The 24,823-nt window shown below is 39.3% G+C and overlaps 1 protein-coding gene across 3 annotated transcripts in view; it reads right to left on the bottom strand.

Annotated features, from left to right (window-relative positions):
* Positions 1-1,263: 1,263 nt before the first annotated feature.
* The window catches only part of TNRC6B (trinucleotide repeat containing adaptor 6B), a 72,349-nt gene continuing 48,789 nt past the window's right edge, over positions 1,264-24,823 (bottom strand). The window contains exons 9-23 of one of the 3 annotated variants that reach the window (XM_039391404.1): positions 23,961-24,006; positions 19,032-19,180; positions 17,692-17,862; positions 15,294-15,419; positions 14,108-14,239; positions 13,478-13,573; positions 13,067-13,244; positions 12,560-12,694; positions 12,199-12,375; positions 7,358-7,504; positions 7,014-7,109; positions 4,991-5,215; positions 4,438-4,508; positions 2,480-2,619; positions 1,264-1,992 (exon numbers count right to left, since the gene is read on the bottom strand). In XM_039391404.1, coding sequence (XP_039247338.1) covers positions 1,602-1,992; positions 2,480-2,619; positions 4,438-4,508; positions 4,991-5,215; positions 7,014-7,109; positions 7,358-7,504; positions 12,199-12,375; positions 12,560-12,694; positions 13,067-13,244; positions 13,478-13,573; positions 14,108-14,239; positions 15,294-15,419; positions 17,692-17,862; positions 19,032-19,180; positions 23,961-24,006 — 2,280 coding nt within the window. In that variant the 3' untranslated portion in view covers positions 1,264-1,601. The remainder of the gene's footprint in view (positions 1,993-2,479; positions 2,620-4,437; positions 4,509-4,990; positions 5,216-7,013; positions 7,110-7,357; positions 7,505-12,198; positions 12,376-12,559; positions 12,695-13,066; positions 13,245-13,477; positions 13,574-14,107; positions 14,240-15,293; positions 15,420-17,691; positions 17,863-19,031; positions 19,181-23,960; positions 24,007-24,823) is intronic. The other 2 variants (XM_039391405.1, XM_039391406.1) reach the window with 2 other exon arrangements.

Raw genomic sequence — 24,823 nt, 5'->3', positions numbered from 1 at the left:
AACACAGAGAAACAAAAGGAAACCTTTGAAGTACACACTGGTTTAAGAACATTCGTAAGTAAACGTTTCTGTCAGTGATGGTCTGGCGCTGTAATGACACCGAGGCCTGGCACAGGTAACGCTCACCATGAAGGACGCAGGAAGGAGTCAGCTGCATGTGCTTTCAGGAGATGAGGCAGGCCGGCCAGCAGTCTGCTGACACGATTTAGTTTTCTGTCAGTTTTAATACAAGCAGTAAATCAATTGAAAGGCTAATTTGGTTGGGCTGGACTTGCAAGCATTTGATGGATTCCTCTAAAATGAATATGGGTGCTTATTCAGGTTTGGGGGAGAAAAGAGAAACACTCATTGTTTTTAAAGGTACTGAAGCTTGCAAGAGACTGAATAAGAACATTTGTCTTAGCTGCACAAAAAATGGCAATGTCTTCTTTCCTCCTCTTTTCCCCTTGTTGGAAGAAATAAATGGCTTGCATTATATAACAAACATTCTAGGGTTCATTGAGTACAAAACCCCCACATGCAGACATAAATAAAGACACTGCTACTCAAAAGACAACATTGTCTCCCCTCTCACCAAATCCTTTGGATATGGCAGTGTTCTGCTCTACCACAGGGTTAGAACAAGGGCTAGGAAGCAACTATCCACTCTGTATGATCTGCAGACTTGAGATAGCACCCTGCTAAAATGAATTTAAAAAAACCTACCAACAAATTTTAATCCAGCCCAACTGGATTCTGCTTCAGCCACAGGGACTCCACCATGCCTGTCTTGTTTTCAGAATCAAGACATGCAGATGGCCAGCCAGCCCGTAGACCATCAGCAATGCAGCGTTTCAAGATTATATATAGAGAGAGAAAAAAATGCACACACACAAACATGTGCACACGCACTCACACAGAAACAAGCACACGTGGGCAGTTACATGTGCCAGAACACACTGGTACTTATGAACCAGCCAATCACAAAGTGTTGGTTTTTTTGTTTTGTTTGTTTGTTTTTTTTTTCTGTTTTGTTTTTTTTGTGGGTTTTTAAATTTTTATTTTTTTTTTTTTAGTTTTTTTTTGTTTTGTTTTGTTTTTAAAGTGAGGCTCCGTCAAGTCTTCCCCTCCCCCCCCATTTCTCTCTTGAACCCCTCCCCTACCCCAACCCAACATGGTAGACCTAAGGACGGAAACACACCCAGTGCAAACAAAGTTAAAAAGCTATTTTTTCAGTATATATGTTTCTTAGCAACAACTTCCGTATAACATGAAAAAGTGAAAAACTAGAAACTAATTTTTTTAATTTTTTCTGTTTAAATTTAAATGGTATGTGTACTTGCTTCACATTGTCTTTCTACGTTGGCGTTCACGATTCAAGTATTTCAAGAGTGATATGTTCTCTTTTTTGGATTCATATTCCAAACGAAAAAACTGAAGTTATATAAGGGAGGCAACTATGTGCTCAGACAGTCTGTCAATGACCCACCTTTTTTTTCTTTCTCCATTTTCTTTTTTCCTTTTATAAATGTATTTATTGCAAGTTGAAAAAACGAAAAGGTCAAGTTAGTGCTGCTGCTGTTCCAAAAAAGGTCACGAGGTCAGAGTTGAAAGTTCTAAGTTCAGATTGAATCCGACCCTCCTCCCAGAAGGTCTCCAGGTAGTAAGGGAGCAGGGCTGCCCATTCTGTGTGGATCCTCTACGCTTGGGACCCCCCACAAGCTTGAAGAATAGTTTGGGGGCCCCCACAATGAAGCGCCAGTGAGATCACCCCCACTGCTGCCACCGCCGCCACCACTGCTCCACTGCCCAAGCCCTGTTGACCCACCAAAGAGATTCAAAGCAGGTCCAACTGGATCTGTCTGGTTCTGTCCTGTCTCCAGGGATTGCCAGCCTGCTGCGGGTGCACTCGGGGTTGCTGCAGGTGTAGGGGGCTGAGCTTGTGCCAGAAAGCGACTAACCTCTTCATCTGTGGCAAACTCAGCCAGGATGGTAGTGTTTCCCAACACACACCTAAAAGACAAGATACATGCAAGTAAAAAAATTAGAGCCAGAAGCTAAGGGTAAGGGATTCAGAAGCACAGGAACAGTACTATTAGGTGCCCAAACCAAAGGAAATATCGGTTACATTGCTATAATTGAATGAACATGGAAAGCTTCAGCTGTTCTTGACAGTGAAACTGACCCTAAACACAAGAACTCCCCATTTTATATGGGGAAAAAAAACCCCGATACAAAAACTCCAACCCCCTGGGCCCAACACTCAGTTATGCCTGCAACAAATCCTTCCTAAATTTAAACTAAGGTCCTGAACATGAACACCAGGAGCAATAAAAGTGCTGGTTAATGCACATATGCCCCCTTTCAAACAGAACAGAGGAAGAACAGGTTTTAAATGCAGGAGATTAGTATAGTTCAAAAGTTTTCACTGAGTTTAGGGGCTTACACCATATTCCCCCACACTGCCTCCCCTAAGATTTTGTCTCAAAACCTCACTTACATGTGCAGTGCAGTCTGGGCCTTGGCCGCCTCCTGTTTGGTGTTATATCGGATAAGGGCGGTGCCCTGGGTCAGGTTCAGATGGAATGTCAGCAGTGGGCCATGCTGCATGCAGATCGTTCTCAAGGTTGACCCATCAATCTGAGGAAGAATAGCCAAGATAAAACAGATGTTTGTAACTATTTCTCCAAATGTACTTCAGTCCTAGCTTCATCCCAGTAATTAAAAGACATTCTGCTCTCAGAAAGGAAAACAGGTGAAAGCGGTGGGAAGTAAGCAAAGGTGAGGGAAGTTAATTTTCAAACAGGAACTGGTATGCCTTGACTTCTCATGATCAGATGGAGTTTGCTTTAGGGAATAATCTGACTTATTCCTATTCACTTGTAGCTTGAGTCCAGTGTTACCCTCTCTCACTGAGTTTCTTACACTGTCACTATCCTTCCGTTGACAATTTTTCCGGTAATTATATACAACTTGTACTTAACCACCACCTTCAGCCATCAGAATTTTACCAAAGGAACCAGAGTGCCTCAGTCTCCAGCTCTCTGATTTCACCAAAATTTAGATAAACATGAAAGGTTTTTGAAAAACTGGAAATATCTCTACAGTTAATTTTTTAAAAATTTATTTTAGTGCATCTTTGTCTTTATGGGTTAAGAAACAGTAAGTGACAGAAACAGTGATATTCCTGCCAAACCCACCAATGTTCATTCCTCCTGAACTAATGTTTTCGCAGAAGTTGTTGCCTACATTCCTTCTGCAGCAGCAACAACTTGTTACTTACCTCCGGTAATACCTGCTCTCCCAGGTGTTCTGTACAGACAGATTCCATTCCTGGTGTGCCACAGCAATATGCACACAGGAAAGGGATCTGTATGTGCAAATACTTAAGGAAGTGCTAATTTCTTCCTTCTCTCTTTCCTCCCTATTATATAATACTTCAAATGAGGGAAAAGGAAGTTGTGTGTGGGTCCAAATATGGTCAAAGTTAAAACAGAGAACCTTGAAATGACAATACTGTTCCTTCCAACCCTAGCCATTCCACAAGTCTATGAATCCACCCTAACCTTTGCGCTTCCCCTCTATGGTGTACTGACCTGCAATGAGTAGAGAATCTGTTATGAAAAGAGACAATTATAATATGCTTCTGTCTCTTTCCTACTAACTTAAACGCCTCCAAAACATATTCTTCATCCATTAAATAATTCCTAAAGCAGTATTAAACTCTCTTGCACAAGCCAGACTTAGAACTGTGTCTTCCGTTTCCTTCACATCAAGGAAAACAGTGTTTTCTATGAAAGGAGCACAGTTCACCATTTTGGGTGATCTGAAGGAGACTTTAGTTTTATCTTTCACATCAATCTTTTCTTAGACTGTAGAAGCACAATAAATTACCTTGCTGAACAGGGGACTCTGTCTAGACCTTGAGGTTCTCCTGATAATCACAAAGGCTTTTCCCAGCCCTTGAATTCAGGACTAATTGGGAATGCTGAAATCAGGATCTCCACAGAACTCATTTTGAATGGAAGCAAGCTCTGAGAATACTTGCAGAAATAACCTAACTAGACTGGTTTTGGCAGGAGTGTTGGAAAAATTCTGTGGTTTCACTATGGAAACACTAAAGTGAAAACTGGCAGTTACACCAACTTTCTTACTGACAACATCCCAAAGAACAGCTATAAACCATTCCACATTATAGTCATGCAACTTACCCTCACTTCTAAGAAAAAAACTTTCTGTTCCAATAATTTTTTGTAACTCTTAAGTAAAGAAATGTTTTAACAGTCACGTAGCAAAACCTGAACATCCTAAAGTTAGCTGAAGAGATTACAATATAGAAACACGTTACATATCTTGACAAATCTGATTTTGTCAGATTTTATTCAAAGAGAAACAACTGAAGAATTCACAAATCCTTGGTAAAGCAATCAAGTTTCCAGAAACAACCACAGAAAATACCTGTGGAGTGAGATTGTGAAGAACCAGCCAGTAGCTAGGACGAACTGAGCCACCATCACTCCAAGTAGATGCTGCAAATTATAAGACAGAGCAATGAAGACAGATTTGATACAAAGAAAAACCATCTTTCTTTACAGTTAGGTCTTTCAGTCTCAGAAAAATTCAGTGTTATCAGTCCTGTTAACACACGAAAGCCTAATCTTCAGTCCTGAAAACAAAACTACACCGTTCCTCACATTTGACATCAAGATTCATTTTACTAGAGTTACTTGGAGGAGTTTCCCACCCACAGCAAGCATCTAGTCTTGAAAGACCCCATGTAGTAGGTATTCTCTCCTAGCAGCTCTCAGCCCTCTTCACTCATTCCCTGCAGCAGGACCTGAGATTCTATCCCCCACCCGCCCCAGTTACTGAGAGCAAATTTCCATTTTAAAAAGGAATTTTTTTCCTTTTACCAGACAACTACAACTTTCTTTCCTCCAAATCATCAGTGCTGTGAAACATATACACTCCTCAGGTCTGATTAGCGGTGCTATCAGTTGATTCTTCTCACCAGAGCCAAGCCTTGAGTCCTGTGCCCCCCAGCCCCTGACCGATCGGGGTGCTGTGCTGTTCCATGGAGATGATGGTTTAGGGTTGGTCAGGCCAGGAGGTGGGCGGGGCAGCCCTGTAGTGTTCCTTGAGGAAATATGGTTTTTCCACATCTTGTTGGAGAGATGAGTGGGATTGTGTCCTATGGGATCTGGGGACCACGTTGATTTGTAATCACTGAATTTTGCTAGAAGATTAAAGAAATTGTATGTGTTAGAGAAACTGCTGAGATTAAATAACTGTCCTATCACAGTAAACCTTTTGACCACATTTGTATCGGAGACAAGCATGAAGCACAGAACCATACAGTAGTTAATTCACCATACTGAAAAACCACATGCTACAAGTAAGTCAATCTTTGATTATTTTATATAACCTGACAAAAAGAAATTAATATACCTAGATATATACGATAATGTAGAAGATTGCAGTATGTTCCATCATTAATAGGATGAATAACAACTTTCATATCCACACTACATTTCACCTGAGAACTTCTTACAAGTTTGGGCACTACTGACCTTTAATGAAACTGAATCCTCTTTAGGTACAAATCCTGCAGAGAACTGAAATGAATATTTACCATTCTTGGCCTACTAAGGTAACGTGGAGGTGCCATTTGGAGGTACCATTTGGTCCTAAAGATCAAAGCTTTCTCACGAATCACAGATCTCACACAATGTTGACAGTACTGTTACAACAGTAACACATAAAGGTGGCCATTTAGCTGTGTTACAGCTGGACTCTTAAACAATCTTGATAGCCCATTTTTTTACTAGAAACATTACCAGATGACTGTTAGATGCCCAGGCTGTGAAAGAGAAATCTTTTATGCCACTGGAATGCTGCATACACAAACACTGCTTCATACCGAAGTCAGCACACAAACCAGCAGCAGGAGCACAGTTTTTCTTGAGGACTAAAGAGTATTTTCTAATACTAAAGAGTATTTTCAACACATTTTGTGGAGATGCTGAGGTAACATCTGAATGCAGCTTTTATTCGGTAAGACGAAAAAAACAAAGTCTGGGCCAGATGTAGCGCTCAGCTCTGCTTGTAACCTCTGCTATTTACACCCAATTCTTCATTTTTAAGTAGTTGTCAAGACAATGTCATCTTCAGGACAAAACTGATATTTGCAAAAAGTTCAAAATCCAAATGGTTTGTATGGAGCATTTTACTCTGAAGTGCCTGAAGAAACCATTTTTCACAAGAAAGATTTGGAGACCTTCCCAACAATCTAAGACAGATATTTAAGTTACTATTTACAGGTCAACCATTAAATGCCAGAGGACTGAAAGTCCTCACTCTCCAGGTTTCAGGGAATGATGAGTGTTATAGAAGGCAAGGTAAAAATGTTCCCTTCACAGTACTCCCATGTTCTAAAGTTAAAACAAAGAAAATTACTCACTTTTACTCATACATACAGGAGAAAGTGTCTTTTGAAAATTATGACAGCCCTGCAACTCTTTAACATGTCAACAGATTGCACACATGCTGTTTTATTTTTCTTTTTGCATCTGCTGCTTACTGTTACCTTATTTTTTAACTTGCATAATGTGCTGACTTTGGCTGGGGTAGAGTCAATTTTCTTCACATTACCTCATATGGGGCTGTATTTTGGATTTGTGCTGGACACAGTGTTGATAATACAGATGGTTTAGTTACTGCTGAGCAGTGCTCACACAGCATCAAGGTCTTTTCTGTTTCTCACATTCCCCCCAGCAGCAAGAAGAATGGGGGTGCGCAAGAAGCTGTGAGGGTACACAGCTGGGACAGCTGACCCCAGCTGTCCAAAGGGATATTCCATACCATATGGAGTCATGCTCAGCATATAAAGCTAGGGGAAGAAGAAAGAAGGGGTATGTTTGGAGTTATCTGTCTTCCCAAATCACTGTTAGGCCTGATGGACTAAATATTCCAAGTGGAACAACAATGAATGAATAAGTGGAAAATGCTTTGGGTAAGTTTTGGAAAGCACATACCTGAAGTGCTATGAACGTTGGTGAAGGAATTGTCAGAGGCACTGTAGGGCCAGGCACCAGGTGAAGGCAGCGAGGTGTTGAGGGAAGAATTAGACCCTATCAAAGAGAAAAGGAGAGAGTTGGCCGATTTCAAGGATATTCTGGTAATACCACTAAACCTCAAGAGAGCCACGACAATACCAATGCCAAGCTTCCACACGACACACAGCGATGGCGCAAAGGCACACAGCTTCCTTCTTAGTCAAATGCAACAAACGATTCGCCTGTCACGGCCGGAACATCAGAATCATCTCGAGTATCAGAGTGCCTCAGATAATCACATACTAAGTTGTTCACTGTTTTACCTGTGGTGTTGTCCCGCAGAAGTTGGTGGTCAGTATCTACAATGGGAGATGTGGCTGTCCCCCCCAGCACACTTCCAGGGGTCACATAGGGGTCAGATTCAGGGTCAATGTTTTGTATACCTTTCCATGGCACTCCCGGTTGGAACTCTGGGACAGGAGGGAAAAAGGAATTAGATGCAATCAGGGAAATGTCCTTCACTAGAAGTAACTGTTGAAGGTATTTTAGGAGGGTAAATAGTTGTCTTCTACTCTGTTCCTCAGGAAAAAAAAAAGACTACTTTTTCTACTTTTTTGAATTATAATCTATTTCACATTTCTTCCCCCAGCACTAGAGCTCTAGTGTCTGAATACAAGTCTACACTACACATAAAAAAATGGCTCAAGTGTATCCAGTATCCCTTCAACTACTACTGCTTTACTACATTCAGATGAGGTTTCAAAAGTTTTAATACATCATATATAAGATATATAAGATCAGATTATATATTGTAAGATTAGATTCTGCACACATACTTTGTGCGTGTGCAGAAGCCTTCCCCGAGGAAAGGCTACCTACCTTAAGAGTTTGTAAACACATTTGACACTTCACACTGTAGGTACACACACACTTTATACATTACCTATCAACACTGAGGTAATGCTAAGGTGAGAAGCCTTGTGGTAAAAGCAATGTATATACTCATTCGACATTCTTCATGCTTCACAGTGAGATAGGATATACTTATCATGCTTTAGTTTCAACTATAGCTCCAGGCATGCCAGAATTTTAAGACAAGAGGATGAATTATATCAAATATGGACATACAAAAACTCCAGTTACTGTAAGAAAGATCAGTAATCTGGTTCCTTCAGTGAATAAAGTGCTGTGGCCAACTTTGGAAGCAGTGATAAGAAAGTAAAACTGCCAAACACAAAAATAAGTAAAGGAGCTTCGTATACTATGTGATAATTTGGGTAAGCATGAGAAGAGTGCCAAGGTGGCAGATTCATCCCCTGCGGATACAAGCCCAGGATACAGAATGGCACCTTTATTCCCAACCTGAACTTCTGAAATAATTAATGATAGTTTACTTGAGTGTAATTAAAAAAAACATTATTAAAAGTGGGATCCAGGATGTGCTGTCTAGAATGACACCAAGTAGGAATTATCTGGCATGGAAGGGTTTATTTCAGTCACTTTTTTAATGAAGTATAGTCAAGACTGACTTTCACAGACAAACACAGAAGAAAATGTGATACTATGGGTTCAAACAACTGACAGTAAGGGCAGTATTAGACTGTGATAATGCACTGGCAGGAGAATCTCAAAGACATAAGAAATGCTCTACTGGGTCAGAACTGTGGTCCATCTAGTCCAGTATTTTGCTAACAGCAGTAGGAGAGATACCATCTAGGGACAGAACACAAACCTGGCCACTATCTGTAGACTACTGCCCTCACGCTCTCCCAGCATCCACAGTCCTCCTATCTAGGATAGCAGAACTACCAAATGTTTTTCCATCATTTTATCCAATCACTGTTTCAGGCTAGTACAGTCTCAAGAAGCTCTAAAAGCAATACAATCCAGAAGTTAACCACTCCTGATGGAAAAAAAAAATCTCTCACCTATTTAAAATTTATATCCTCCTAAGTCCAGCATTTACCATGGTCCTAGGATTACAGGATTCACAGAATTACAATTCTGCATTTATCTTGTTCACTGACTTCATGATTTTGTAAACATCAATTACATCTCCCAATCTTTAGTAATTTAACAAAATAATCTAGGAGGACCAGGTATCAACGCTTCTAACACTATGAGCAATCAGCACTGCATCAAGGAAGGAATCTGCTCAGCTACTGTCAAAATACTGTAATCCTCTGACAAACAGGACCACTGTATGCTTAAGGAAGAAGCAATGCAGCTCTTGAGTCTAGTCAAAATATCTTCTCAGTTCTGAGACAAAGAATCCACAAACACAGGTTAGGACCTCAAAATCAGAACTTGCTTAAAAAAGAAAAAAAAAAAAAAAGAAGTCCAAGTCTTGTATTTGTAAAGATTTCTGGGAATTGCTGAGACCGAAAATTAAGTGCACGGTAAACTCTAATCAAAAGGTTACTAAATATACAAACAAGACTCCAGTGATCAGGCATATTATTGCTTATGAACACATTCACTCATCAAAATAATCCTGGTCTGGAGAAGAGTTTTCCTTGAACTTCAGCATACTGACAAATTTCCAGACTATCCTTTAGAGCTGATAGTTATTCTCATGCACATTCACCAACTCTGTCTACAGACATGCTATTTTATTTCCAGACAGTAAAGAAAATACGAAATGCATTTCTCCACTGATATTTGAAAGGCCCTCTCAAAAACTTCAAACATAAGATCATTGTGAGAACCATGTTAGACACATCCAGGCCAGTTTGCCTGGAGTATATGACTGAACTGATCTTGAATGGGAAAGTTAGAGTCTAGTATTACCTAGGTATGCAAGTCTGTGTGACATAACCAAAAGACATAGTTCTCACCAACGCAGCAAAACTTGCTCTCACCTCCAGCTGTGATATCAGTTTGATTGGGCACCACTTCATTTATCTTTGTGCTGAACAATACTGCTTTCTTGAACGGCAGAATTTCTGCAGCAGATGGCATTTAGGAGGAAAACGCGAAAGGTGTTGTCAGGGTGAAAGCTGAGTTACCACTGTATTCATTCAAAGGAAAAATGCACCTATTTCAAGAGGTTTTCTCTTGTAAACTCATTTTTGTTAACAACTTATTTTCCAACGCTGGAGGAAAAATTCTATCTCCATGCCAGGAACTGACAGTGGGCCTCATCTACAAGCTTGTCAAGAAGAAGAACCTAGAGTGTAAAGTCATTTTAGGTCTTCATTCTTCATCAAGGGTGTTGATAAGGTAGATCATGTTGTCAGCTAAGTTTTCCTGGTCAAGGAAGTCCATAAGGCAGACCGACTATGAGACAGCTCAACTGGTTGATAGTTCTGGAACAGTAACTTGTCCCAGTCTATTGACCTCCTAAGAGTGGGATGGCAATACAGGAATAATTGCATAAATGCTACATGCCAAAACCCAGGATCTGTTACGTGAAACCTGCAGTCATAGTCTTGGGCTACTCATTTGCACAAGAAATTAGGGACTGTACTGATGATCTCAGTGAAAGTTTATGTTCAGGATTTGTGAACTTCACTTATCCTCTCACAGTCATGAGGCAGTCAGCAACAAAAAATTTTACTATCGCTGACAGTGGGACTACAGGTATCACTAAAGAAGCTCTATGATATATCAACGAGGAGCAAAGAGTAGCTATCCAGCTTCTCTTAACTTCTGTTAACAGCCTTCTGGTACCAAGAATCTTGTTAAAGCTTGGAGACATGGCAGAGGTGATCCTTACATGTCCTGTAACATTCCAAGCAGTACTGTGTTTCTCATTATTACACAGGGGAATGGTGACTAAAGAAACAAGTTCAGCAATGAGTCTATGAGACAGGTCTTGTAAAAGATTAAATTTTGGGAGTTTCTGGCATTATAAACAGTAACTCCAGCTCAAGAAGCTCAGTATTTAACATCCACGCTGACAGAAATGTAACACAAATACACCTGTACAGAAGGCAGTGAACAGTATGAAAATTTGTGGGTGTGCAGATGTTTTTGAGACAACTAATTCTCTAACTCAGTTAGCTCCTCAGAAAAGTGTCTAATTCCAGCAAGAAAACGAGGGATTCCCATATAAAAGGCTTTAACTGCTTTTTCTAGGTTTCCTACAGTGTATCTGTCACACAGATTCCTAGGCTTTCTGGTGCAAGGTCTGTGCTACTGGTTTATTCAAGAGATGTACCTGAACTTTTGCTTTTTTGTGCTTGAGGGGACACACAGCAGAGGGTTTGCAGTTAGCAATGTTTTCCTGGAATGTGTCTTCCAGACAAGAGAAAACTCAAAGCATCCACTATTTGCTGAACAGCACCAGTGACTAATCTGTGCAACTTCCAGGACACGACTCTGTTTAAATGAATGTGTTATATAGAAAATTATGTGCGTATTCAAATTCATGTGTATTTTTTCCTAGATGCTTGTGTTTTCTAACAGAAACATAAAATTCTGCCACTGAAACCAGAAAACTTAAAAAGTGTGATACAGCCTGCGATCCCAAAAGCAAAAAACTTCTATCCATCCACAGGACTGCTGAGCATTACAATGTTCTTCTACCCTTTATGCAACCCATGAGCTAAGGTCAACTGCCATAGTGTGACACACACCCCTCATATACGTATCGTACCAGTAATTCTGGCAAAAGAGATCTGGCAGTCCACAATGGACCATATTTGTAAACAGTTGCCAGAAAAAAAGTTCACGCTACATAAAATACAAAAGTTCAAGAAAATCCTGTTCCCACCATCACCAAAAAAACTTCACTTTCACCTCTTTTGCTTTCTGATTCCATGCTATCTATCAGAATTTTTGCATCCCATGTCAGCCTAACACCACACAAATAAAGAATCAGTACAAGAGGAGGGAGCTGATGTTGTGCATTCTGTGAACATGTGTTTTCACAAAAATTTCTATAAATGTTAAGTCACCAAACTACAGAACATAGGAGTTCACCTAACAAAAACGAAACACTACTCAGCAAATTCAGCAGTTAGTTCATATTTAGCCCTGAAATTATTTTTAGAAATTCAACATTTATGTTCCGATTTAATGTGGAAGAAATTTATAAAACAAGATGGGCCAAGCCGAACAACTATTTTCTTTGAAACCCTCACTTAAGTAAGTATGACGAGGGAAGGTCCCAGCACATCTACTCTAAAGCTAGGACATAACCCCTGCCCTTATATAATACCTGGAGGCCAGCTGGCATTGCTGGATTTACTTCCGATCTTGTTCGTTGGTGGAGATTTGGCAGGTAACCAACTATCACCAGCAGGGCCTGCATGGCCACCGAGTGGGTCACCCTGAATTATGTCAAACTGGTTGTAGGGCGATCCTCCGCGAGCCTTTCCAGGGGGCACTATTGCACCTGAAGCATTAAAAACATATATTTACACTAAGGAAAGGTTGGGATCTTTAGGAGTATGGTAATCTGAACCAAAAAATATTTAAGATGCATACTGGTAAGCAGAGACAGTTTCACCCAAGTTATTTCACCTCTGGTAACATGATACTACAAGGGCTTTCCCAAAATTGCCAGTCTCCTTTCTCACCATTTTTGTGCATATTGGCATCTTGTGAAGCCACAGAGGGCAGCCCTTCCATCATAGTCCACTGCTTAAAGCGGGATTCCGTTCCAGCCTCTTTCCCTCCCACCATGCCATAATCCATGCCACTTGAGCCAAAGCCTGTGAAACAAACAAACAAAACTCCATTGTCATTTGCTGGTTTGCTTTTAAGTATCTTCAAACAGGGAGTCATTGTGATCATAAGAAAGGTAAAAAAAAACAACAGCAAGGGGTATATGTTTGAGGGGTATCTTCCAAGTAAGTGGGTTAGGTCAGTATGCTAAGACAGGCTTTCTTTTTAGGTTTGTCTTCTTCCCATGTAACGAAAAATAATGCAGTTTGATTCAAAGTTGACACTTGTCATAACCTTTGCTCTAATGCTTATGCATAAATTACTTATTTCTGAATCCAGACATAACTGACTAATACAATTATCATATTAATAGGATAACTACAGGCAATGCACCAAATCTCTTTCCACAGAGCACTTACCTGAACCGTATCCAGGTATTTGCCCTTTGGTCTGTAAATCTGAGAGACCCACATTCAAAGGATTGGGTACCATGCTGTCTAAATGTGGCTTAGGCCCAACAGGGTGGGATGGTGAATGCTTCATGCCAGGCTGCCTCTGCTGCTGCTGCTGCTGGAGGGCACTCACCATACGAGCAAGCTGCAAACAGAAGAGAAAAACAGAGTTCATATATGCTATACCATAACACAGAATTCCAGTAAACATTAAGAAACAGTGACTTAAAAGAGATCTGAAAGACCCTGCTCTCTGGAAAAGTGCAGTATGACGAGAGCAGATGACATAACTAAATACAGCACTGTCTTTCTTCACTGTAGGCTGCATTTTCCCAGTGCACTTTATACTTCATATGATGGACAAAAACAGTGCCACACCTGTTGCTCCTGCTGTTGTCGCACAGCTTGAGATAACTTTCTCTGGCTCTGTAACAGCTGTTGCTGCTGCTGCTGCTGAAGGAGGAGCTGACATGCCTACAAGATAAGAGGGAGTGGGAAGAGTGAAAATACAGAGCTCATCAAGGGAAATGGACTTTCCAGGAGCTATTCACTAGAAAATGCCTAACTCAGAACTTAGATAAACTGTTTCTCATTCCACTCGCTCAAATAAAATGACAATGAATGCATGAGAAGAATACTATATCTTTCACTTGTTTCTCATTAAACATCATGCAAAAGAATTACTAGTACCAGCTTTGTTACTATCACTATGACTACAAGTATGAAGAAAACTTCATTAAAAATCAACAAATAATTGCCTTCTGTACCAAGACATTGCTTGGTTAGAATCATCATGAACTCACTGCAACATCCACAATAACTACATAGGCCTGCTTGGTTTATCTGCTGCCCTCTAGCAGGGCTTCATTATCCTGTACAGCAGAGAGGGAATACTTGTACAAAAATAACTCAACATCAGTAGTACAAAACCAAACAAACATAACAATAAAATTCTTTCAGTAGAAAATTTATAAACAGTCTTATCTCACAAGATTACTAGCTACTTACTAATTGAAACTGGGGAATCTGTGGAAGCTGGCTCAGCATGGCAATCTGTTGTGGAGAAAGCTGGGGGCCCATATTGAAAAGACCAGGATTCAAGCCACTGTTGGGAAACTGTTTGAGCATGGAGGCTGAAACCTGCATGGAAACCAGTTACATATCCTGAAGAAATGCACTGCTATGAGAAAAAATGACGAAGTAGAAATATTTCTATAAAGGAACAAGTATGACACCAATCTTCAATGGTGTTCTGGGAAAGACATTACAGATTTATTAACACATCACATTTAAACATGCACAGTCTATGACTTGGGCAGAGTGAATACCTCACTTGATTGACAATATACAATATTACATGTGCAGATGCAGACACACACACAAAGGTTCCTCCCCCAACCAATCAGATGCTAGAGACTGCACTAAATTAAAATGCTGATATATATGCAGCTAACTAGTAATCACAGTACTGCATTGTCACGTTAAAAATGTACTGCTTGACAAGGGAAAAGAAAGGCATTCAGGCAGTCACTGGAGCAAAGAAACAGTGCCTCACAGGAAGAGTTCATCTCTTTGTACACTGAATAAGCTATAGTAAAAGACAGGAGTAGGTGGAAAAGAATCCCACCATTTCTCCCTGCATTATTTGAGAGTTACAGAAGTAGAATTTAACAGAATTTCAAGAAGAGTTCACCAAGTCCAAAGCAAAAGGCAAACTTGTACATTTGGAGACCCTGAGGTCTTAAGACTGAGCTCTGAAATGTAAATGCAACATGTAGCCCTTCATCAAACCTCTCCTTTGGGGGGGACAGGAAGCACAAGACGAGACTGCTTAAAAAATTAAACAACCTGTCACACTTCAGAAAAAATTTTAAGCTTTCACTTTTTTTTTTTTTTTCCTTTTTAAAAGACTTTGCAAAAGCCTCTGTAAGACACAGGATTCCCAAATCCACTTTGAGGTTTAAAAATACTGGTAAGCGAGCATTTACCATTAACTGCCTTGGAATAAGAAAGAATGCTAATCCTTCTGCATTAAGTATTTTCAACTATGAATTTTAATTTTTTTATCTTCTCTAATTTTTCCATTTCTTATCAGCAAGTCAAGACTAAGATAGCTCTTTAAGTAACCTCAGTGATGTGCTCTGAAGGCTGCAGCTCTACTTTTACAAGTAATCAGTTGCTATAAATTCCTTACCTGGGGAGAAAGGAATTGGGGAGGCACTTGCGCCCGGATATTGGGGGAAGGATTTAGTGGCTGCACAGGTGTGTGCATGCCCCTCGATTGTGCTGTGCTGTTTCCAAACAAACCATGATTGCCACCCTACAAAATTAAAGCAGTAATGAGAAGATGAATCTTTCAGGATAATGGATTTCTATGCTAGTAGCTACATATCAATAACAATGAGGCAAGTACTGATTTAAACACTGAGTTCCCTTAGAATTACAGAGATGTTTGCTTTAAATCAGTAATATTCTACCTGGGTTAAAGCTTTTGTACTATATTTTTGAGGTGCAGGTTCTTTCTTTTTTAACACTGAAGGGTCATGTTTATCCGCCTATTTCGAAGCACGTAACACTAACATTTTAATATTTTGAACTTTACATGTTGGGAAATGGAAACTTGGAGTACAAACAATACACTCAAAAAACCCCATTCTATTGGCTTAAAAAGTATGGCAAGACTGCATCAACTGCATCAAGAATTTTGGGCCACCGTTTTAGAGAAGACAGGTACTTTTTCTGAGTAGATTGTTGAGATACCACTCATGAGGCTATTATTTCCTCTGCAGGCCTTTCATTAACTGAAATTCGAATTCTAAAATTGTATTAAACATTTTCCTTCTCCTGTGAAAACTTCAGCATTCTGGACTAGGGAATTTTTCTTTTCCTTTTTCCCTCCAGTAAACTGGAAGAAAATTTTCAAGTGAGAAAAAAAAACAACTGTGTTTTTTTTTCTTCCAATGATTTATTTTCTAACACTAAAATTCTTGCTGTTTGAGTTATTTTAATGAGAAGTATGTACTGTTTTATAAGCAACTTCTGTAATAAACCCTACTGCACAAAAAAGACCATAGAAAATTTGGTATTATGTTTCACAATTTCAGCCTCTGAGCAGACTGTCTTTTCTTGTAACATCTTTCAAAAAAGACAAGAAATGTTATGAACAGTCTCCTACGCTAACAGTCACACTCTTGCTTCTAAAACCTGAGGCTCATATTCCAAAGCACCCTTATGTGCTATGATTGTCCTTTCAGTTTCAAGACCCTCAGAACTTCCCATCTCCTGAAGTATATCAGGACGTCTGTAATCCCTCAAATACCTGGGGTTCTAAAGAGCACATTTTCCACTCCTCAGCCATCATTCCCTGTTCTCCCTCTGCATGCCAGCAAATTTGAGCTGTACTACTGCTGTACCCAACAAATCCATCATTCTTCCAAACAGATTGTGCAGGCCTTCACCAAAACCTTTCCTTCCCTTATATACCAGGATTTCACAAACTTTGCCTTCCTCTTACTGTAACACTGTACACCTTCTGCTATTCTTTTGCTCAAACAGAAGTCTCTCATCCTGCTTCTATACTGGCAGTACTATGGGTTGCCTCATTCATCTGCATCACTCTCCACTTAATGTATCTTCTCCTTCAGAAGCAACTCAAGATGTCATACTAAGCACACAGGAGGATAAACAAAACACCCAAGAGATGAGAGTTTTTATTCTGGAAAAAACTGGCTGGGGTCCACTACACATGAAAATTTCTGAGAAGTCTTGAAGCTGCAACTACACTTCCAGCCCACTTCATAACTTCGAACAGAGTTCTGCACACTGAGACCAAGAACATGCCTGCGAATTTTGGACTTAATCTGATGTTCAACACTGTGTCACACAGAAACAGAAAGACAACACAAAGAAACACCATCATGTTAGGCATGTGACTATATAAGCTAGACCACTTGCAATAATTAGTTACTATTCTTTAATTTCCTGGTATTCCTGTAACATTTTCTTCTAGCATAATGCAAAACATAATAGCCAGAAATTCTTCCAAACTGCAGTTAGTCACTTCAATCCTTCCACACCATTCCCCTGTACACAGAACAAAAATATTGCTACTTCAAGAGTTTTTAAAGGCTATTAAATCAATCCTTAGTTTGGGCTGTGGGGAAGGGAGAAGGGAACAGGCGCAATGCTAAAACCACTGCAAATTTTTACAGGGACATTTCTACGTACAAGGTCATTGGGTGGTGTCTGAAAAAATTCAGTGTTGGGGGGTGATGGGGCAAATCAACAGCCTCTAACTGGGTTTTAAACCAGCAATTAAAATAAAGGATGCCACTAACTTCATGACTTCTGAAAAGCACATCAACCTGCTGTTGCACTGTGATTCAGGAAGTAAGAGGCCAACAAAACCAGGTAGGATACATTTTGATGCTAGGAACCAAAGTGGACTGATTCTCAGTGGCCTGATACAGCTCAAATTTCCCTTAACAATATAAATTTATTTAGCAGAAAAACAAATGCAAGCAACCAACTAACCAGGATTAAGCCCAGGTTGCAGCCTTATAACAATGCATCTTATAAGGTGGCCTGCTTACTTGTCTAGCAGCGAAGTTTTGGGGACTGAGCCCTGAGCCGATTGCCCCAAGGCCGACGTTGGATAGTGTGGAACCAGAGGGAGACAGCTTGTAGCTGGGAGAAGGGGAGAAGGGAGAGCAGGGAGCCTCATCCCCAAGGCACCCATCTTGATTGGAGAAAGGCAAAGTCAGCTGAAGCAGCAGTTAGCCAACAGCAGGAGTTGGTTAGTGAAGCAACAGAATGTAAGAGGAGAGAAAGAGGGATGGTGAGTGACTAGGAAGAAGCAAAGTTACTTTGTAATAGAAGCTACAAGGACAAAACTTGTGACTCAAATGATCACTTGACAATTACAATTTTGGTCCAAGGAGATAACCAATAAATTCCTAAAGGTTTCTCTTTACAAATACATTTTGAACTCTCATGAAGTTGATTTCTGATAGTGGCTATTACCACTATAGAAACAAATGTTGAATTCCTAATATTAGTGCACACCTACCAACATAATTTGTTAGGAAACACATTAGCTCTGCTAGTGGTATTTATTAATTAGGCCACCAGAGGGAGTTGACAAAACTGCTTTTTGGCCCGTTATACCAAAATGGAGGAGTTAAAAAAATTCCTTGACAGTTAACACGCCTTCAGAATTTTTAAACCAAATTTATTTTCCGTTTCACATGCGATAACTATATTTAAAAAAAAAACCCAAACCCTAGAGCATTCTGAATCTATTGGACACTCTCCAATTCATAATGTGAAGCAATTAATATTTGATAACAACGGTGAAAGCTTCTGTTTAAAATCAGCAAGAATATGAAAGGAACGCTACCATAACATACAACAGATGTCACAGAGAAACAGATGTCATACAGAAGCTTACAGTACACGGACATACAGCATAAGGGGTTGTGGAATTTAGAAAGGGTGTTTCTGATAAATGCCAGACATGAAAGAAGAAAAAAATCTGGAAGACTGTGATTACTTATATTTACTTAGAACTAAACCATCTTTTTTTCTGTACAGTAGATGACTGTAGTTAGTAGCCAAAAGGATCATCGTGATGAAGTCTATAATAAATTTCATTGCTACCCTTCCATGGAAAAAAAAGTAATTTCTTTCTGTCTACATCAATAGCAGTCTATTCTAGAATAAAAAGCCTTGCTCTCCCCAATTTAGTTTGTCTATTCACACATGACACCTGTTTTATACACACATTCATTCTACAAACATAACTCTCTCACACCTTTTATTACTGAGCTCATCCAAGGTTCTCAAATTTTGAGTACTTCCAGAGAAGTAGGGTAAGAACTAGGACCTTGAACACAAAGGTTGACATTAATTCATCTAAAGATATTTCTCTCACCTTCTCAAAATAAGGCCCACTATCTGTGGTTCCCATGTCTTTGGAATTAGGTGGACGGAACCCAGATCGATCCTTTCTCATCATCTCATTAAAATCCCCGAGATTCATGGTTCGTTTATCTACATCAAACTTCTTATCTGGGAGACCACCTGTAAGAAAAGAAGAAATTAGTGCAAATAATCTCTACCATTTTTCATGACAGCAGGTTCACAGCCAAAGAAAGGATCTTTAAGATGGGGGTTTAAATTATATCTGTCTCATAATTTAGTATAGCTACAGTTGCTATTAAAAGTGTTGAAAAATTAATGTAGGAAGTTTCGTTTTTAAGATTGAACAAGTCGGTTTACTTTAGAGTTTAATGTGAAGTATTTCTCACAATTTATGTACAGATATAAACATATGCATTTTTAACTAATTATATTAATTTGTATATAATTCTCCAAGTCTTCCAAAACTTGCACTGTTATTCATTGATATTCAGTATTTAGAAAGATACCACTATGTAAGTTCTCCATGTATTCTACTTAGACTTTATGGGGTTCGAAATTCCTTGAGATTCTTCAAGAAATTTGGTCATGTGTACATAATTTGATCAAAACTCTCCTGCAGTCACGTGAACTTAACTCTTGAACACAAGAAATCAACTGGTATATTTTAACTTCCAGACAGACAACCAATCTTCCTCAGCCTGTACACAATGATAACACAAACAGTAACAGTGACACTTCTTAAACACCCCCTAAAGTCTGACATTGTTTAGTGAGTAATCTGATGGAGCACAAGGAAGAGATGTCAATAACAGATGATCAAACTGTAACATACACATTGAACAAGAGATGAACTTTCTCTATAAGCTTATCTTCAGCAAGTGCTGACTGAAGGAAGTTTTCTACCTTATACACTGAACTGCTCCCAAGAACAATTGGTTTTGGTCATATGTGGCACCTGTAAGGTATCGATGCATATTGTTATGCTGAAGTAGATGGAAAATATCTTCGTTTTAAAATATGGACACGACAGAATTGAGCTTTACTGGTATTTTTAGTTTTAAAGAATATGGTTTAGTTAGTAGCACAGATGGTCTTTTCAAGAACAGTTTAAAAAACATGTCACCACAATTAACAAGCAAATCTATAACTTTTCCAAGGGAATTTGATGATATCCTACCCTACCACGGACCAAACACTAAGCTTTTATCAAACAGAGCAGAGAGCTAATCACTCTAATACCTTAAAAACACTGTTATTTGAAAAAGCTTCTCAAATCCAGCATTCCTTCTCTATGTCCAATCGCAATCTCTTAAGATTCATAGCTATGCTACTACCAAGAAGCTACAAAACTGACCACTAATTACATGGGGTTTTCTTACTGGCTCAGCTTCCAAAGTTGATCCAGCTTCATCCTCTCAGACACCTTCAACATCATTTATTACAAAATCAGTTGACAAATCACCTACATATCTTGGCTTGTTACTGAAGTCATACTGACCTGGATGAGTTTGTGATTCTATGATCCCTTTCTAACACACCCTAAAAAGCTAGAACTGGCTCTGCAAAAGCAGTCATACAGTGTCATGCACAGCTCACTGCTGTCAATGCCTACATCAAACCACCACACAATGCCAGCCATGCACCACCAAAAGGCTCACCTGCTTTAACTCCACACCGGAAGCCCTGTCCCTTAGTTGCTTGAAAAGAAACTGAAAGCGATACAGAGTTGCATCACTATCTGAAATGAAACTGGGTCAATGCCAACACAAGATGACTAAGCGAGAGAAACACCCTTCTGTCTCTCCAGTTATCCTGATGATCCAATCAACTACTCAAACATTACTGAATGGTGCCTTGCAGAACACACAGAGCATTAAAGAGCACCTTTAAAGGCTTCAAGCACAGATATGCATGTCACTTAGTGCTGAGGCAGCTGCTTAAACTTCGGTATAAACAAGGCCTTGCTAAGAGAGATTGTATCATTCATTTATCCCATTCACAGAAAATTCTACTGCAACCTTGAAACCTGTCATGTGAGTCTGTCTTCTGCACTTGGCAACTAAAGCTATAAATAATGCAGGTTGCTAAAGAATAGCTTTATCTTAAGTACAAGACAACAATTAAAATCTGATAAGTTTGAATTTTACGCTCTGCAGTAGGCAAAAACACTTGTGCAATTCTCTACATGCAGAAACGTAGAACAGGGTAAAGTCCAACCATCCTCGTAACAGAAGACGCTCCATCAGTTCTTGGATTTTTCTCACTATTAACAGTTGTGTAGGAAGATGACATTCACTCCCAAGTGAGGAAAAGAATCCTATTAAGAACACGTCCCCATAACATGCACACAGTTTAAAAGAAAATCTAATTCCATACAAAATTATATATCATCTTGCACTGGGAAATAGGAGACAGAAACTGCTGCTGAGCAAAGTTACCTAAAACATTTGCCAAATAGAGACAACACAGTGAAAATACATACAACCAGTGGAGTAACCCAAACGGAGAAAACCCATTTGAAACATTTTCTGCTTGACCATGAAAACAAAAACATTTTAAATATACTGGGTTTATACTTTTGTCTTAAATTTACATCATCCAAGCCTACTGAGCAAAGCACATATCAAGGTGTTTCACCTGAATACTGCATTGATTTAGGGCTTTGTACATATTTACAGCAGACAGATGTATATACTACACTTGAATCAGTAGAAATTTCAAATTGATTTCCCAGTTTTTAAAGGTGATTTGAGCATTCAGTGATCTGCAGAGGTTTTAACTAATACATTAAAAAAAAAGAGACAAAGGTGATTGTCAAATACGGGAAAGGAAAATACAAAATGTTAAGCAGTTCTGACAAGCTACTTTACTGTAGCAAGCTTCATGCCTCGGAACATACAGACTAGGAGATATTTCAATGGAAAAAACAAGCCATATATTATTTTAAAATTAGACAAGCTATCCATTAAAGAGATTTGATAGAAAAAGAAAAGAGGAAGTAGATCTGCCTCAGGCATGTTATTGATCCATCTCTTTTCTGTTTTGGTCATCAAATAAAACTATCACTCCAGCACCTTGCAATAAAAGGAACACATTCTTCCAACAAGGAGACCGAGACCAACGTAGTAAGAATTACTAACTGACAATACCTGATGATCAGAGACAAGGTGCTCCAAGCATATCAAAGCCAAAATTTTCTTTGACATATGCGATCTCCAAGCACAGATTTAACTGTGCATTTTATCCATTAACTAGGAAAATATGATACTGGCAGAATAACCTGGTATGTTGTAATCTTGACTGAAAACCAGTTGAAGAACAAGCCTACCTCATAAGTAAGTTCAACTTTTGAAGATTAATAGTAGAAACAGGCTGGGCAAAATGGCTTATAGTTTTTCCACAAGCAACTGCCATAAGCAACAAGAACAAAACTGCTAAGCAGAGAAGTAACAGAAAAGCCCCTTGAAGATCTGTTACTTTCGCAGTCTTTGAAAAAGAATACAAACTATTATAAATGGTTCTACCTCAGATCAAGGGATGCTATCCTTAATGGGCACACTAAACTTAAAGAAGTGCAACACATGAAGATAAATGATGCAGCCTTTCTGTACCCTTTCACAGGATATTCTGAGCATCAGTCATCTCCTCAGAAGCTCTGATGGTCTCAAGGTCCTTGACAGCAGAAAGTTTTAGAGAATCCTTAATTTGGAGATAAAGAACTAATCGGCATAATCCAGGCTACCATCCTCCTCATTTGTATATTCTTAGATCTGCTCTTTACCAGCAGCACCTGAAGGCAGATGAAAACTGAACATTCATGAAGACAACTGATCTCCATCTAGATGATCTTTAAGAGAAGCATGATAAAATCAGAACCTGAATTCTAGAGAGGTTGCACAAGGCTGAAGTGGTGAGATCGAAAAATTCTGTTACCTCCCCCAAAACTGTGCTGTACTATATAAATACACATTTTAACATCTTACTAGGGTCCTTAACTATTTCAGAGGAACACAACAATTTTGGGAAAAATGAACTACTGAATCCCCTGTGAAATGTGGCAGACATTTTAAGAATGCAATGGATTTTAAGCTGAGAGACACTGTATCTGTCTGGATTGCATTAGAATATCTAATCTGGAGATGGTATTAGATGCAGGTAAATCTTGATTACTACAGTTCTACCTTTTGTACCAATAAATATTGGATATTCCCAATAAAATAAGATTTTGGTGAGAAAAATCATGATTACAGCATCACACAGAAGGTTACAACAGTGGCAGATGAGGATGTGCTAAAGCTGGTGACAAGAGGGTCAAAAGAACTTTGCCAAAGAAAGTCATAACAAATTCAAAGGTGACTAAATGAGATTAATTCAAGGGGTCAATTCCAACTCTCATTTAGGATAGTGTTTCCCACACAGCTCATCACGCTTAAGCTGCGTAGCATTTGCGGTGAGGCTATCAAGAGTGAAAAATCTAGTTCTACTGTGCAGTGATTTGTAATAGCCTGAGGCAGGCAACTGAAGAAATCAATGACAGAAGCTATTCTTTTTTCTCACATCATCTCCAGGAAGCTGTGGTAAATGGGATGTCCTACTGTCAAGAGCTAAAACAGTCCCCTTCCACCAAAATGAAAAAGGATTTTCACTTTCTTGAAACAGTAACAATAAATACAAACTACGTAGATCAAAAACAGTCGTAACAGATGTCCCTTCCACAAGTTATATTTCTGTTCTGTACAGACATACATCCCAATCTTGCATATCAGAATCAGCTGTGTAGCTGTGCTTACAGACAAGAAAGAGGATGCTTTTACTCTGCCTTATTACGAGGAGTGATAAAAGTAAGGATCAAACCCTTCCGAAGTACAGCATGTCATCCTCATAAAAATACTACACGTGATCTGGTATTTCAAATGAATTTACATTAAAATATACACACCTACAGACAAGTCCATCTTACTGCCTGGAATGTCGTCAGTTTGACTCTGGGGAGGAAAAAGAAAGAAAAGAAAAAAATCAAACAATTAATTTCTGACTTCTATGCAATGATGAGAAATATTTCAGAAAGGTGGAATGCAGGAAGAACATGCTTGTGCCTATGAAAGTTCTACTTTAAACTAAAACTGAATACAAGGATTCCTGATATCACCCTGGACACACCTTGCCTCAACCCACTTGCTTCTGAAGCTGTGTGTGGCACGTTTACCCATACGAAACCAGACGTGAATTCAACAAAGAAAGATGGACACAGAACTGCTCTATGAAATGAACCTCTGTCCTCATGTTCCAGTGGTCGAGTGACAAAACACTGAAAATAGTGGCCAAAATGACAGCTCATCCTCATGACCTGTCACGCCATCAAGTCTTGAATGTGCTGCCAAGTGATTCTTCAGTTGGCAGTAGGGGACAGGGTGTTCCCATAGTTTTCAGAATCATGTACAGTCTAGCAAACTGAATTTGAGCTTGGGAGCCAAAAGACATTACAAAGTAATCCTAAACATGTCAGTGACAGCTTGTGCAGCCCTAGACTTCTCACAGAACCTCTGCATTATTATCTTTCGCTAGCTGGCATTACATACTATTCCTGCTTCACAGGATGACAATTGGCACAATATTCTGCAAAATATTTTACAAATTAGCTTGTCAGAAGTTGCTATTTTTAAAGCACTTCTCTGCAGCTCTGTCTTTTTCTCTGTGGTGTGGCTTATTTATTCAGTTTCCCAAACAATCTTTACATACGGATTCCTAATGAGTCCTTTTTGCTCTAAAAAGAGCCTGATGCACAATATTTAAAATGTAAGT

This window comes from Pipra filicauda, unplaced genomic scaffold, assembly GCF_003945595.2.
Source record: "Pipra filicauda isolate LSUMZ 115617 unplaced genomic scaffold, ASM394559v2 scaffold95_size2449627_pilon, whole genome shotgun sequence".
NCBI classification, from domain to species: domain Eukaryota; kingdom Metazoa; phylum Chordata; class Aves; order Passeriformes; family Pipridae; genus Pipra; species Pipra filicauda.
The sequence above is the reverse complement of the archived record's forward strand: the minus strand, read 5'-3'. Positions and strand labels throughout refer to the sequence as shown.